The sequence below is a fragment of the Thamnophis elegans genome, chromosome 7, assembly GCF_009769535.1.
Source record: "Thamnophis elegans isolate rThaEle1 chromosome 7, rThaEle1.pri, whole genome shotgun sequence".
Lineage (NCBI taxonomy): Eukaryota > Metazoa > Chordata > Lepidosauria > Squamata > Colubridae > Thamnophis > Thamnophis elegans.
In genome coordinates, this window is record NC_045547.1 from 73,108,142 (window position 1) to 73,123,553 (window position 15,412).

The 15,412-nt window shown below is 48.2% G+C and overlaps 1 protein-coding gene across 2 annotated transcripts in view; it reads right to left on the bottom strand.

Annotated features, from left to right (window-relative positions):
- KIAA0930 (KIAA0930 ortholog) overlaps positions 1–15,384 on the bottom strand; it is a 70,105-nt gene extending 54,721 nt beyond the window's left edge. Inside the window, exon 1 of one of the 2 annotated variants that reach the window (XM_032221468.1) lies at positions 15,026–15,384. In XM_032221468.1, coding sequence (XP_032077359.1) covers positions 15,026–15,158 — 133 coding nt within the window. In that variant the 5' untranslated portion in view covers positions 15,159–15,384. The remainder of the gene's footprint in view (positions 1–15,025) is intronic. The other variant, XM_032221469.1, reaches the window with a different exon arrangement.
- Between the last annotated feature and the right edge of the window lie 28 nt (positions 15,385–15,412).

A 15,412-nucleotide genomic window follows, 5' to 3' on the forward strand; every position in this document is an offset into this window, starting at 1 on the left:
TCTCCCCAGTCCCCCCTGCCGCCACCAGCCCGCGGAGAAGAACTACAATGCTGGTCCGGGCCTCAAAAAAATCCAGTTTGACACCCCACCCCCCAGGCGGTCTTCTGAACAGATGCAAATATCCGATCCCTCCTCCCCAGCTTTCAGGTGGGGTGCGAACTCCCTCTGAGGAGTTTGAAAGCACACACAACACTGATCCCCACTGTAGGGAGCAGTTTCTGCCTCCAGGATTCCAAATAAGTCTGGCATGGAAATCAACAGACATAACAAAGAAACAGTATTAATCATCCACTTCTTATTCAGCTGTGATTCATTAAAGCTGATTAAGAAGCGCACTGTCTAAACCCTTCCCTGTGGGTGTTGTTGAAGAAGGTACAAGAACTGTAAGCTTTGATTGTGTATAGTCACATACAATTATGGAAAGTTTTGTTCTTTGACGTTTCTCCTATGTGAAATTAGGACTATGCAAAGATTTTGAAGAAGCTGCTGTATAATATTTGATGGTGCAGATAAAACACCTTTCTTGGAGTGATGGGTGGCCTAGAGGTGCAGCGCTCGCCTCACAATCTGGAGGCTGTGAGTTCGATCCAAGGTAGAGGAAGATATTTCTCTCTCTGGGCACAATGAGAATATATCTGCTGAACAAAACTCTGCACTGGCGACAGGAAGGGCATCTGGCCATTAAACACTTTGTAACTCAATTCAGTTGCCCAGACTCCATCCCGCAAGGGATTATGGGGTCATTAAAAGATAACGCACCTTTCTTCAAAGTGTGGAAGAAGCCATAAACTTTCAGAGGTAGATATGTGTCTGTGTGTGTGTGTGTGTGTGTGTGTGTGTGTGTGTGTGTGTATGTGTCAGAGGTGGGTTCCTACCAGTTCGCACCTAGTCAGTAGAACCGGTTCGTCAAATCTACCAAACCAGTTAGAAGAGGTTCCACTAGTGGACCCGGAAAGCAGACCACACCTACACAAGAGGTTCCAAAATTTTTTGAAACCCACCACTGGTCCTTGGATAGGATTATTCTACACTATCATGCTCATATTTATAAAACCCAGTGCCTCTGTGAAAGGTAAGGATGACTACTGCGTTTGTGGTGCAATCAGAACATTGAGTGTGTTGAAGTTGTTTTAACGCAAACCAAAGATGCCTTTTAAAAAACAAGTTTACATCATATTCTTATCCATGCCAGTGCTGTGTGTGAGGTCATTTAAGGTGGTTCTGACAAGTGTCGTCGGCATCTTCATATCCGGTCACATGGGCAGCAAGCCACTCCCATCCAGTCACATGGGTGGCAAGCCACTCCCACAAGGGAGGCCACACCCACAGAGTAGGTTCAAACAATTTTTGAAACCCACCACTTGTGTGTGTGTGTGTGTGTGTGTGTTTTCCCCAAAGCTTTTAAGCTATCTCTTTGCTTCACTGGCACATTCAATACACAGGCAACACAGAGCATCTTTCAAAGGAACCATGTGAGTTTTGTAAAGAACTCAATTTCTTTAATGCTCCTTTTTATTAAGAGTGCAGTACTGCAGCCACTTCAGCTGACTGTTAGCTGCAGTTTGGCGGTTCAAATCTCACCAGCTCAAGGTTGACTCAGCCTTCCATCCTTCCGAGGTGGGTAAAATGAGGACCCAGACTGTGGGGGCGATATGCTGACTCTGTAATCCGCTTAGAGAGGGCTGAAAGCCCTATGAAGTGGTATATAAGTCTAACTGCTATTGCTATTGCTATTATAGACTGCTTCTTTTGAATGTTTTGCCAACCCTCACAGGAATGCATCACGAGTCCCCAATGTTACCCTTTCCAGATCAGATAAGGAACTACAGTTCAACTTCAGATGCCCAAATGTCAATCATCCACAACATTTGCCGAAACTGCTGTTCAAAGTCCAATGTTCAACTCAGCCCAATCCCTCTGTCCGCATGATTTATGGAGCCACTTAAAGATCAGTAGGGAAGATGAAGCTGCATGGGAAGTTGTCCTTCAGAGCAATTCTTCTCAAAAGGAAATCTGCCTTCTTCTTAATATAACTCACATGGGAAAACGGAACTGAAAAAGGCTTTTTCTGAGGTCCTCAATTTTTGCAGCAAAAGCCTTTTAGGAGAACCCATTCGGGCAAACTGAAATAATCACATAAAATAACATTATTTTAAACAATACAACAAGGAAACTTGGTGGGGAAAAAAACTATTCTGTCTTTCCAATGACTGCAATGGAGTGGAGTTTGGGGTCGCAGTATATTTAATAGGATAGAGAGGGTGATCGCCTCCAGATATTTTGGACTAGAGCCGAGGTGGCGCAGTGGTTAGAGTGCTGTACTACAGCCACTTCAGCTGACTGTTATCTGCAGTTCGGCGGTTCAAATCTCACCGGCTCAGGGTTAACCCAGCCTTCCATCCTTCCGAGGTGGGTAAAATGAGGACCCGGATTGTTGGGGGCGATATGCTGACTCTGTAAACCGCTTAGAGAGGGCTGAAAGCCCTATGAAGCGGTATATAAGTCTAACTGCTATTGCTATTGCTATTCCCACAAGCCCCATCCAAGGTCATCCATGGTGAGGAGACCCACAGAACTTTTCCTGACCATCAGACTTTGTTTTGAATTCAGAACACAGGGAAGTATCAGTTGCCTTACTCTTCCTGACCAACCACTCATGATATCATTGAAGGTCCATTTCCAAAATGCTTCTCTCTCTCCCACTTCTTCACTGATTGAATAAACCAAGGGTGTCAAACTTGATTTCATTGAGATTGAGTTTGACTTCGGAGGTCAAGTGGAGGTGAGTGTCGCGGGCACCTGTGGTGCAGGGGTGGGTTACTGCCAGTTTGGTGCGCTCCGCAAGTGTGCACATTTGCCTTTAAATAGGTCTGCGCATGCACAGAACATTAAAAATGTCAAAAAAAACATGCCACGGCGACGAGCGAACAGTTCAGGGGCGTGGCGAGCCTGCCGTCCCTTCTGGTTCGGTGACCCAGTTGCCATTTCTACTACTGGTTCACTCAAACCAGTGCAAACTGGTAGCAACCCACCTCTGCTGTGATGGCCAAGTGCTAAGACAGGATTTCCCTCAGACCCTCCCTCCCTTTCATTATAAACTTCCTTCCTTCTCCTTCCCTCTTTCTTCTCCTTTCCTCTTCCTTCCCCTCTTTCCTTATTTTTCCTTCCTTGCTCTCTTCCCATCTTCCCTTTTTTTCCTTTGTCTTTCCCTTTCTCCTTTCCTATCCTTTCTTGCAAGCTCAAATGCAAAAGGGGAAACATTTCCCCTTTTGTTTCGTTTTTAGTTTGTTTTGCTAGCCCTCTGACAGCGAAAATAAAGCCCGGGGGGGGGGGGATTTCGCTGGCAGAGGGCTGAAGGAGGCAACCGTGTCTGAAAACGGCACCCAAGAAGGCCATGCGTGGATCTCCCAAGCTCCATTTTTGCGGGAAGAGGCACTGTGGACCAGACCTTTGCTGTTTCCAGGGCAGCTCTGCAGGCCACAGGATTCCCAAAACCATGTGTGTGAAAGCCAAGAGAACCTTGGAACCTGTTGAGTGTATGGGATTGAATGTGTTAGTATGAAAGACCCACTTTTAGTATTATTATCGCTGTATCTTTTCTGTGTTTTTAACTATATTGTGGGGACTGTTTGTGTGAGTGTCTGAGTATGTCTGATTCGGAGGACCTGGCGGGGTATGCGGGGGTCATTGGGGTGGTTGGGGGAATTACATCCATGGGAGAGAGTCGGAGCATTGCGGTCATAACAGGGAGAGGCAGATACGGCGGGGACTTTAGGGCTGGCCATTACCGGGGAAGGAGGGTTCGCTATATCGCAGAGATCCCTCCTTCCGGCCCTATGAGTCCCACTCCAAGGTCAGATGGCATGAGCAATCAGGACCCTGGTCTCAGGCTGCTGTCGCTAAATGCCAGGTCTGTTGTTCATAAGGCTCCCCTCGTCCGGGACTTGATTGTAGACGAGGGGGCAGACCTGACATGTATTACTGAGACATGGCTGGGCACGGAGGGAGGAGTCCCCCTCGTAGAGATGTGCCCAGACGGATTTCAGGTGCTTCATCAGCCGAGAGCCCAGGGAAGGGGTGGCGGTGTGGCTATTGTAGTCCGGGAGTCTTTAGCACCTCGTAGGATCCCTGCTCCGGAGCTTGCCGGGTGTGAGTCCCTACTAGTGAAGTTGGACCTCAAGGGTCAAGTGGGCTTGCTGCTAACGTACCTGCCTCCCAACTGCGTTGCAGCAGCCCTCCCCTCGCTCCTCGAGTCAGTAGCCGAGCTGGCAATTGAGTTCCCTAGGCTAATGGTTCTGGGGGACTTCAATTTGCCTTCGCTCGGTGAACACTCTGATGGAGCGCAGGAGTTCATGGCTTCCATGACAGCCATGGGCTTGACCCAGGTAATCCGAGGCCCTACCCACTCAGCGGGGCACACACTCGACCTCGTATTCCTCTCGGAGCAGTGGAGTTATGATCTTGGTCTGAGGGGAAATGAGACCATTCCCCTGTCGTGGTCAGACCACTACCTACTGAGGCTAGACTTCCGGAGGCCAAACCCCCACCGTAGGGAGGAGGAACCGACCAGGTGGTTCCGCCCCAGGCGACTTATGGACCCTGTTAGGTTCCAGACGGAGCTTGGGGTTATTCCAGATGCTCTCGCCCACAGTTCGGCGGAGACTCTTGCTGCGGCCTGGCACTCGGCAGCATCAGGGTCTCTGGACCGGATTGCGCCACTACGGCCCCTCCGGGTCAGCGGCTCACGGAGGCCTCCTTGGTTCACCGAGGAAATCCGGGAGATAAAGCGCCGGAGGAGACGCCTAGAGCACCTGTGGAGGTCCGATAGGTCCGAGTCGAACCGAGCACTGTTGACAGCATGCACCAAGGAGTACATTCGGGCGTTAAGAACAGTCAAAAGATCACACATTGCCTCCTTGGTAGCGTCCGCCGAGTCCCGCCCAGCCGCCCTGTTTAGGATAACCCGCTCCCTCCTAAATAGGAGGGAGACGGGGAACCCCCTACAGGGTAAGGCTGAGGAGTATGTTCAGTTCTTGGCGGACAAAGTTGCTCGGTTTCGATCGGACCTGGACTCCACTCTTGCAGATCCAGCCGAGACACAAGGGAATGATTTGGCAGACCATCTCTGGGTTGAGTTTCAGGATGTTGCCTCCAGGGATGTGGACCAGGCTATGTGAGCTGTGAGCGCCTCCACCTGTATACTGGACCCGTGTCCCTCCTGGCTGGTTGCCAACAGCAGTGAGGTGACACGAGGCTGGATCCAGGCGGTTGTTACCGCCTCTCTTCGGGAGGGGTACTTCCCCACCGCGCTTAAGGCGGCGGTGGTGAGGCCCCTCCTGAAGAAACCGTCTTTGGATCCAGCAGTTCTTAATAACTACCGTCCAGTCTCCAACCTCCCCTTTGTGGGGAAGGTTGTTGAGAAGGTGGTGGCCTTCCAGCTTCAGCGTACCTTGGAGGAAGCTAACTATCTTGACCCCTTCCAGTCCGGCTTCAGGCCCGGTTACAGCACAGAAACCGCTTTGGTCGCATTGACCGATGATCTCTGGAGAGCCAGAGATGGAGGCCATGCGTCCATCCTGGTTCTCCTTGACCTCTCAGCGGCTTTCGATACCATCGACCATGGTATCCTTCTGCGACGACTGCGGGAGGTGGGGGTGGGCGGCACTGTTCTGCAGTGGTTCTCCTCCTACCTCTCGGACAGGTCGCAGTCGGTGTTGGTGGGGGGGGGGAGAGATCGTCCCCGAGGCCCCTAACTTATGGGGTGCCGCAGGGCTCGGTCTTATCCCCCCTGCTATTCAACATATACATGAAACCGCTGGGCGAGATCATTCGGAGGCACGGGATAAAATACCATCAATACGCGGACGATACACAGTTGTATCTGTCCACCCCGTGCCAACTCAATGAAGCGGTGGACGTGATGAACCGGGGCCTTGAGGCTGTTAAAGACTGGATGAGAGCTAACAAACTGGTACTCAACCCGGAAAAGACCGAGTGGCTGTTGTGTTTTCCTCCCAACAATTTGGCTAATGTTCCATCAATCAGGCTGGGGGGGCAAAATTTATACCCCTCAGACAGGGTCCGCAACTTGGGAGTCCTCCTGGACCCACAGCTGAGTTTCGACCATCACTTGTCAGCTGTGACCAGGGGGGCATTTGCCCAGGTTCGCCTGGTGCGCCAGTTGCGGCCCTACCTGAACCGGGAGGCCCTCACAACAGTCACTCGAGCCCTTGTGATCTCTAGGCTGGAATACTGCAATGTGTTCTACATGGGGCTGCCCTTGAAGAGCATCCGGCGACTTCAGCTAGTCCAGAATGCGGCCGCGCGAGTGATCGTGGGCGCACTGCGGTTCGCCCACATAACACCGATCCTCCGTGAGCTGCGCTGGCTACCTGTTGATCGCCGGGTGCACTTCAAGGTCCTACTTACCATCTACAAAGCGCTCCATGGTAGTGGATCTGGCTATTTGAGAGACCGCCTTCTGCCAATTACCTCCCTGCGTCCCATCAGATCGCACAGGGTAGGCCTCCTCCGAATTCCATCCGCCAGTCAGTGCCGACTGGCGACTACGCAGAGGAGAGCCTTCTCAGTTGCAGCTCCGACGCTATGGAACAATCTCCCCATGGAGATCCGTACCCTCACCACCGTCCAGGCCTTCCGCACGGCCCTCAAGATCTGGCTATCCCGTCAGGCCTGGGGATAGGACTTTACTCTCTCCCCGCCCGAATGCTGAGTGAATGTTGTGCTTTTATGGTTAATTTTTTTTTTTACTCACATTTTCTTTTATGTCTTGTCTTGCACTCCCTTCCCTCATTATTGTAAGCCGCCCTGAGTCCCCTCAGGGAAAAGGGCGGCCTATAAGTGTTCAATAAACTAAACTTAACTAAACTAAACCTTACATAAGAGATGCCCTCCCACACACCATTTCAGGCAACACTTAAAAGCTGGCTGCCCTTTCCTTTCAATACATCTTGAGGAGTATTGATTGTTTAATTTTAGTATTGCTTAGTTTTAATTTCTTGTATGCCAATTCAGAGTTATGGCTATCCAGACCAAACGTTCTAATTTCTAATGTTGGATTTTCCCCCTTACCAGAGGGAGCCCCCCTGTGGAGTACCATGAAGCCATTACCATGACAACTCCACTGTGCTGTACAGTAGAAGCCATTTTACGGCAGTACAGTAGAAGTCATTTGAAGGCACAACAGGATATATCTTAACAGAACACATACCCCAAGGGGCTTTAAGGGTGTCTTATCCCCACAATAGTTTTCTCCAGAGAGTAAGTCATCTGTGTACCAAGTTTGGTTGAAATTGCTCGAGGCATTCCAGAGTTATGCTGTACACATACACACACACACACACACACACCAGTTTGTGTGTGTGTGTATAAATTCAAGATAGCTAACATCTCCAATACTCCCTCCTCTTCCTATATTCTCCACATGAAGCCTGAGGATTAGTTGTCTGAGAGAAAGTGTGACTAGCCCAAAGTCACACAGCTGGCTTTTAAGCCTAAAGTTGGATTCGAACTCACAGTTTCCTGGTTTCTAGCCTAGTGCCTTAACCATTACACCAAACTGGTCCTTTCACCCGGGAAGCAGACTGAAAACCAAAGCAGCTCACAGAGCACAGGTGTAGCAAACGTCCTTCTAGGAAGGCCCATGCCATTGCATCAGCTTGAAGCTTCCGGATACTCTTCAAGGGCAGCCCCAGGTAAAGCGCATTATAATAGTTCATTCAGGTGATGACCAGGGCATGAATAACTGTAAGAGCTTCCTTATACAGGAACAGGTGCAATTGGCACACAACACAAAGTTGTCCAAACATGAAGATGGGATAGAATCAAATAAATAAATACAGACTTAGCATTTTGCCAATAATACCAATCAGGAAACCCATTACTTTTCTTATGACTTAAAGGCAGCATGGCTCAAGCTTAAAAAACTCCTGCTTTGCCACTGCAGCGCTCAAGCACCATGGGCCCTGGCCAGTAGGTCACTTTTCCATGGGCAGAAACACCTATCTGTCTTCTTAAGTTTTCCACTGCCATGCAGTTGCTAAATTGCTGTAGGACAGTGCTTCTCAAACTTGGCAACTTTAAGATGTGTGGACTTCAACTTCCAGAATTCCTCACCCAGCATGCTCATCCAGAGAACGCTTGGAGCTGAAGTCCACATATCTTAAAGATGACAAAATTGAGAAACACTGTTTTAGAGTCTTAGTATCCTTCCTTTTGGAAGCAATATTGTGCATCTTTTTCCATAAGACCACCGAAACACAGCCATCACTAAAAAATTAATAGTAAACTTTACTGATTTTCTTTTACTACTGTAAGGAATATCCTTATTACCGGTACATTCCACATCTGCTTGATAATAAAAGATAAAAGTTATAAATAAAAGATAAGAGTTGTTTGTCAGCGTCCCAAGTATCATGTAGAATTAAATCAAAGTCCAAGGCAAAACAATCCTTAAAGTTCCAATTTAATAAAGCAGAGATCTTAGCACATCCATGTTAATCCCAATTCTGGAAATGACATCAGAATTCCACCCAGTTAAAAGTTCATGATCTTGTCCCCACACCCACAATCCATCACGTGGTCCAATCTTCTTCTTCCACGCTGGCGTCTCCACCCAGCCACTTCAGGTCAGGTGTAAAAGTGCGGAGACAAAAGATGACCTTGGCTTCTAGAAAAGAATAACAATACATTCCACAATCCTACTCCTTTCTATTCCCCCCTCCCATCAACTATACTAATGAAACAGCATAATGAAATAAGAGAAAGTGTGGCAGGCCAAAATTCTAAAAGGAATATAATTGCAGGCCTGACATTGTTATTGCCTAATTTTGCAAACTTTCTTCTCCGGTAACATTGTATTGCTAACAAGGGCATACAAAACCTTTGCCAGACCAATTCTCGAATACAGCTCATCTACCTGGAATCCACACTGTATATTGGACATTAATTCAATGAACAGGTCCAGAGGTATTTCACGAGAAGAGCACTCCACTCCTCTGCTCATAACAGAATCCCTTATGCCACCAGGCTCGAAATTTTGGGCTTGGACAACCTAGAATTACGCCGCCTACAGTCTGACCTAAGCATAGTACACAAAATTGTCTGCAACAACATCCTACCTATCAAGGACTACTTCAGCTTCAACCTCAATAATACTCGAGCAAACAATAGATACAAACTCAAGGTAAACCATTCCAAACTTAAATTGCAGAAAATACGACTTCAGCAACAGAGTGGTCAATGCCTGGACTGCGCTACCTGACTCTGTTGTTACAGTTCCACCACAAAACTGCGTTCGACTAAAGCGCGCTCGACGAAACTGCGTACCTGACGTCATCACAGCGTGACAAAAAAAGCACGCTGTGAGCGCTAAAGCTAAAATTAACCCCTAAAGAGCCGAGGTGGCGCAGTGGTTAAATGCAGCACTGCAGGCTACTGCTAGATCAGCAGTTCAGCGGTTCAAATCTCACCGGCTCAGGGTTGACTCAGCCTTCCATCCTTCCGAGGTGGGTAAAATGAGGACCCGGATTGTTGGGGGCAATATGCTGACTCTCTGTAAACCGCTTAGAGAGGGCTGAAAGCCCTATGAAGCGGTATATAAGTCCACTGCTATTGCTATTATTGCTAAACCTAAACCTAACCCCCCGAAACCTAACCCTAAACCTAACCCTAAACCTAACCCTAAACCTAACCCTAAACCTAACCCTTAACCTAACCCTTAACCTAACCCTAACTCTAACCCTAACCCTTACCTTAACGTGAATCGGCTTGCTTTCAAAGCGCTTTTTAAAGCGCCCTTTTTTCTCCGCGGTTGCTGTTGTCGCGCTGCTGATGACGTCAGTGACGCGCTTTAATCGGGCGCGCTTTAGTGGACTGCGGTTTTGTCGTGCCACGTGTTGTTACAGCCTCAAACCCTCAGAGCTTCAGCCTTAAATTGTCCACCGTGGACCTCACCCCATTCCTAACAGGTCCATAAAGGGGGCGTGTATAACCGCACCAGCGTGCCTTCCGTCCCTGTCCTACTGTCCTCATTTGCACTTATTTCCTTTGTTCATGTCCATGTTTATACTTATACCTGTTATCTTGTACACATTTGACAAACTAAATAAAAAATAAATAAATAATCATATGTAGATTAGTCAAATGTATACCCATTTATCACCAATCAATGCAACCAGGTTAGCAAATCCACCAGCAGTAGTGCAAAACTGTGAAGTTTACAGTTGAATAGTGACTCATTTAATTCTTTTAATTTATAATCCACAGTATGAGTTGTACAGTTTCTGTTCTTAATCATTTAATGTTTCTCAAAGTTGGCAAACTTTAAGATGCGTGGACTTCAACCCTGGGGAATTTTGAGAGTTGAAGTCCACACATCTTAAAGCATCCAAGGTTAAGAAGCACTAATTTAAAACATTCCAAGACTATATTTCTGAACTGTAAAACAAAGTCTCACCCTTGTATTTTACCTATAGTAACTTCACAAACACTAAAGCGGAAAAATTGTTCCAAGAATCAGCAAAAAAAAAGGCTGTGCCTTGTTTTCATCACACTTCTTTGGTTCTCCTTCCTAAGAAAAAAACATTTTTCTTACCTAATGGTGTTGTATTTTAGGTATAATTTAATTTTTTAAGGCTGCCCCACCCACAACAGCTATATTATAACCATCCCATTTGAAATATTAAGATGGCTCTTATAAATTGAATGCCATCAAATTAAGCTGTTTTTCAACTTGTGAGTTCCCTGAAGGTTATGGGTTTTTTTCAAGAGAGTTAATTAAAGAAAAGTGCGTATTTTTTATGCTAGACAGATTCCAATATTCCTGCACTGGAAAACTAGAGAAATAAAGATGTAGCCTGAATTATTTTTGCCAGAGATCTGTATTGAATATAAATCTACCAGTTTCTCTAACTGATTTCTTCGGCAGCTGAGTTTGCATTGCAGTTCAAACATAGTAATGCAGATTTTTCTCTGGGTTTCTAATAGAGCCACCGATAGAAACAAGCCCAGGGAATCTTTTTAATAGCAGTGCATAAAAAAACAGAAAAGGCTGTTCCCTTAATGCACTAAGGAGATCTTGACAAATGCTATGAAGTCACCGATTCAGAGCAAGGGGAGGGTACCACTTCAAGGGAACAAAGGCAGAGTGAATCATGGAATGATCATGCAACCTCTCAGCCAAGATTGTGAGCAAGGAGAAACTATCTTGAGATCTGTCCAGGAAGGAGGAGAATGGCCATCGGGCAAAGCAGCGGCAACATACAGCAACATACAGACCAAGCATGACCTCAAGGGTCACGGAGGACCAGAGCTCTTAGCTGAACTTCAGGCAGATAATAGCAAGATAATAGCATTTGTGATGGGAAGCTCCCCATCTAATTAAGACAAAAAAAATTGGAAGAAAGCAGCCACAAACTGTGATTTACTCCCCCTACCTACCTACCCAATTCCGTTTTTAAGTACAATGACAATAAAGATTATACTTATACCTCTATACCGGTATTTCTCCACCTTAGCAACTTTAAGATGTGTGGAATTCAACTCTGGGAGTTGAAGTCCATGCATCTTACAGTTGTCAAGGTCGACAAACACAGCCCTGGAAAGTGGTATTCAGTCTTCAGGGAATGTCTTCTACACCAATGGTATTGTGGCCAACCAGCAGAGCTGGTAGCAGATTCGGACAGCGAGGAGTTTGGGGAGGAACATGGGCCAGTCCTGGAGTCTGGGGAAGGCTCTGTGGAGGACTCTGTCAGGCAAAGAGGGGGCCAGAGCCGTATGCCAGTTCTCAGCTGCCTTCGGAGTCAGACATCAGTGAGGCAGACGAACAGCTGGAGCCCTGTTCCCAAGTGTGGGCATGCGTAGAGTTGCCAGACGAAGGGAAAAGCTAAAGAACATGGGTCAACTTTGGAGTAAGGCTACAGGTGGACAATGAATGGCCCCTCCAAGAGGAAATAAAAGAGGAGCGAAAGGGGAGGGGAGTTTGCAGGAGACAATTAGTTCACTTAATGGCAGCTCTGTCTACGCCAAGGTCTATGACTGTAAATCCTCCCTTGAAAGACTTTGCTGTATTCATCACTTCCCATCTTTTGCTGAGAAATCTCCCAACAAACCAATGGAAATATCAGGATTTCCCAGAGTGGGAAATACACTTTGATACACCTATTAGATGCCAATCCAATAAATACTGTGGCCATGCAATTTGTTTGCAGAAGTAAGCTGTAAAAAAGACATCAGCAAGACGCTTTAGCCAATTTATTTCGAGGATGTTGGAGATGGGATTATGTTAGATCTTTGAATGTTACAAACACAACAGGTGTTAATCCAACATGAAAAAAAACCACAGCAGACTCTAACTTGAGGAACACAAAGGCCTTTTTTCTGTCTAGGAGGGAATTTAATTGTTTACGCTGCATTCTAGAAACCGGAGCATACATCAAGCTTTATTCCCCCTGCATAAAGATCCAGCTTTGTCCATTTTCCCCTCAGAGAAATAACGTCAATGCTACAGATGGCAAAGCGTTGAATTTCTCTAGGATGGGGACATCAGTGAGGGACAATTTCCACATCCTGTTTTTCTGGTCACAAGGAACATGTTATATTACGGCCTGTGTTAGAAACAAGGCAGGAAGACAACGGAGAGGTGATTTCAACTGGTATCACTGAAACGGTGAAGACCTTTTCCCCTCTAAATAAATAAAACCTCTCAGAGCAGCGGTCACCAACTGGTGATCCGTGGACCACTGGTGGTCGGTGAGAAAATTTTGGTGGTCCACAGAAAAATTATTTGCATTTTTTATATTGCACTAAATCAGGGGTCCTCAAACTATGGCCCCTGGGATGGAGACAAGCAATGAATACTTGAGAGACCGCCTGCTGCCAATTACCTCCCACAGACCCATTAGATCACACAGGGCTGGCCGCCTCCGGGTTCCATCTACTAGCCAATGCCATCTGGCTACTACCCGGGGGAGGGCCTTCTCTGTGGCAGCTCCGGCCCTCTGGAATGAACTCCCCACAGGGATTCGGACCCTCACCTCTCTCCAGGCCTTCCGAAAAGCCGTCAAAACCTGGCTTTGCCGGCAGGCCTGGGGTTGATGAGTTCCCTCCCCTCTCGACATGTATGGTTGTGCGACTCTTGCTTATTTTAATTATCTGTATTTCGTTTTATGTTCCCCTTTTTTCCCCTTTTGAATTGTTTGCCGCCCTGAGTCCTCCCGGAGAAGGGCGGCATACAAATAATAAAATTCAATTCAATTCAATTCAATGCTTGTGTTGCTGCAGAGTCTCCCACTTTGGGGTCTTTCTATGTGGGTCGGGGGGGGGCAGAAATTCTGACTTGGGGGCTGCTTCAGCCTCCTGGTGTGGGGCTTTGGGCAAAGGCTGGAGGGAAGTGCTGCTGAAGAGCCAGAAGACCCTGTTCCAGTGGGACTGCATCATGGTCTGGAACTGGCTGACCATCTCAGCCCATTGAGCCCCTTGGCGCCAGTACTTGGCCTTGCATTCCCGCAGGTCTTCCCCCTGCTTGGAAAGCCTATGCTCGTAGTCCTCAGTGAGGTATTTCTGCTGGGCCTCCTTCTCGGTCAGATCAAATTTGAACTGAGTTTTGCCAACTCTTTCTTGTGGTGGCTGCTTAGCTCCAACAATTGCTTCCTGTTGGGGCTCTAAGGAGCCCTGACGGGCAAGCGAGAAGGAGCTGAGAGGGGTGAGTAGAGGCTGGCGAGGCGCCCCTCGGTGTGAGCGACATCCAGTTGGCCATGCCCACCCAGTCACATGACCACCTAGCTACACCCACCCAGCGTATCATTAAGCCGATCATAGTAGTGGTCCGCGGGATTTAAAATTATGAATTTAGTGGTCCCTGAGGTCCGAAAGGTTGGGGACCCCTGTCTCAGAGGATTTCAGCTGCAGCAAGATCCAGCAGTACTTCCCAACATGAAAAGAACATTAAAAGGACAGTTTCCTCATCTCTTCTTCCCTCTTTTCTCCAGCCCAGCAAAGTAGCCGAGACATACCTTTGATATCCTTATTACGGTGAGGCCAGGCAGGTTGGCCCAGAAAATAAAGTGCAATTCACAACAGCCTCCCCCCCCCTCCTGCTCACCCTCTTTGGAAATTAAACCAGGAAAGAGGACACAAACTTTGTTTTCCTCAAAAGAATATGAGTCACCCACAGATTTGTCTTATTAAGAGGATCTTATTCTATCAGGAAGTAGAGAAAATTCTCCTATAGGGGAATTATTAGGCCTACTGTATCTCTACAGTACTACTACCTAGGTTATATCTGCTACAACAGTTGCATCTCCCACATTTAAGAGCCTTTATGCAAGAATAAAGGTTTATTTATGAAACCATGAAAGGATCCTTTTCTTAAGCACTTTTAACAGAACGGAGCTTCTGGTAGCAGTTCAGTCACCCTAATTCAGCAACTGGTGGCCAAAGTGTTTCATTTTGCATGGCCACACAATGATGGGCACCTTGGAAACTACAGCCAGATACAACTGGGCAGCTCGTAGGCAGGAATCATCCATCGACCAATCACGAATAGAGCCGGAAGGGACCTTAGAGGTCTTCTAGTCCACCCCACTGCTCAAGCAGGAGAGCCTATATATTATTGCAGACCAAGAGGAGGCCTGGTTCATTTAACAACACTGGGAAGCCAGAATCCCCCCCCCCCACCAGGTTCTTTAAGGAACCCTTTTGCACTGAAACAAGAAAAGCTACAAAGGGACGGTTTTTGTGCCAGGCAGGCGGGCTCCCCCCACTTTAAGGATCTCCGGCACTTCACAGGTTATGGCCGGGGGAAAGAGCCCCTGAGCAAGTGCAGAGGGCTTCCGAAAAAGAGGGTCAGCGCAGAGAAAAGGGTGGCGGCGCTCCGGAGCGCCTGCATTTCTCCCGGCCAAGCAAAGGCTGCGACTTCCTCTACCAGGGCGGGTTGCCTTCGCCGCCCACCTCCCACCGGCTGCTGCCTTTCCCAGCCGGCATCTCCCACCGGCCCTCCACTCACCGAGCCCACTGATCTCGTGGCGGAGGCTCACGCGGGTCCTCTCCTCCACTATGGCCCGCAGCATCTGCTGAAGGGAGCGGTCCAGCTCCCCGCTGTCGCCGTCCTGCTGCCCGGGAGTCGCGAAGGAGGCCATGCCAGCAGCGCCCGCCCAGCGTCGGGCATCTCAAGCGCTCGGGCCGGATTGCCCCTGCCCTGCCCCAGCGTGGGGACTAGGCGAGAGAGCTACTGCGGGGGCATGGCCGCTGCTGAGCGGCCTGGCTGAAATGCCCGTCGCCTCCCCTCCCTTCCCTGCCCAGAGAGAGGCTTCCCCGCTGGCCGGCGCCGCTTCCGCCTCCTCCGCAAGCAGCAGCAGCTGATCTGCAGCTGGCGGCGCTCGCCTTTTAGAAC